Source organism: Amphimedon queenslandica, unplaced genomic scaffold (assembly GCF_000090795.2).
Source record: "Amphimedon queenslandica unplaced genomic scaffold, v1.1 AMPQUscaffold_674_Cont27308, whole genome shotgun sequence".
Taxonomy (NCBI): Eukaryota; Metazoa; Porifera; class Demospongiae; order Haplosclerida; family Niphatidae; genus Amphimedon; species Amphimedon queenslandica.
The window spans coordinates 1-1,034 of NW_003558975.1; the positions used below are offsets into that span (position 1 = coordinate 1).

Below are 1,034 nucleotides of genomic sequence, written 5' to 3' on the forward strand. Positions count from 1 at the left end.
TATGGATGTGATGATTGTTCATGTTATGATGGAGTCTCCTGCACTGATAATGTGAGTCCATTGTCTGGTGTGACATGTGGGGCTTGTCCTGCTGGTCTATTCAAAGGAGATGAGAAATGCATTGGTGAGGATTTCAGTCTATGTACTTTTTAACTTATTTCTATTTTATTTGGAAACACAGATAATTCAACTAGTATCAATGATTATAGTATTACTACCTCTGCAACTTCAGTTACTTCTAATGCTGCTACAGCTGCAGTTACTTCTAATGCTGCTACAACTTCAGTTACTTCTAATGCTGCTACAGCTACAGTTACTTCTAATGCTGCTACAACTTCAGTTACTTCTAATGCTGCTACAGCTGCAGTTACTTCTAATGCTGCTACAACTTCAGTTACTTCTAATGTTGCTACAGCTACAGTTACTTCTAATGCAGCTACAGCTACAGTTACTTCTAATGCTGCTACAACTTCAGTTACTTCTAATGCTGCTACAGCTACAGTTACTTCTAATGCCGCTACAACTTCAGTTACTTCTGATGCTGCTACAGTTGCAGTTACTTCTAATGCTGCTACAGCTGCAGTTACTTCTAATGCTGCTACAGCTACAGTTACTTCTAATGCTGCTACAACTTCAGTTACTTCTAATGCTGCTACAGCTGCAGTTACTTCTAATGCTGCTACAGCTACAGTTACTTCTAATGCCGCTACAGCTTTAACTGCTTCTAATACGATTACAACTTCAATTACTTCTAATGCTGCTACAGCTACAGTTACTTCTAATGCTGCTACAGCTACAGTTACTTCTAATGCTGCTACAACTTCAGTTACTTCTAATGCTGCTACAGCTACATTTACTTCTAATGCTGCTACAGCTACAGTTACTTCTGATGCTGCTACAGCTACAGTTACTTCTAATGCTGCTACAGCTGCAGTTACTTCTGATGCTGCTACAACTTCAGTTACTTCTAATGCTGCTACAGCTACAGTTACTTCTCATGCCGCTACAACTTCAGTTACTTCTAATGCTGCTAC

The 1,034-nt window shown here is 39.5% G+C and overlaps 1 protein-coding gene across 1 annotated transcript; it reads left to right on the forward strand.

Annotated features, from left to right (window-relative positions):
* Window positions 1-6: 6 nt before the first annotated feature.
* On the forward strand, window positions 7-1,029 carry LOC105316379 (uncharacterized protein YBL113C-like; the record flags this gene model as incomplete). The annotated part of the gene is made up of 2 exons (XM_011411218.2): window positions 7-124; window positions 182-1,029. Coding segments are annotated over 2 exons (966 nt in total), but the record flags the coding sequence as incomplete, so codon positions are not given.
* Window positions 1,030-1,034: the final 5 nt, after the last annotated feature.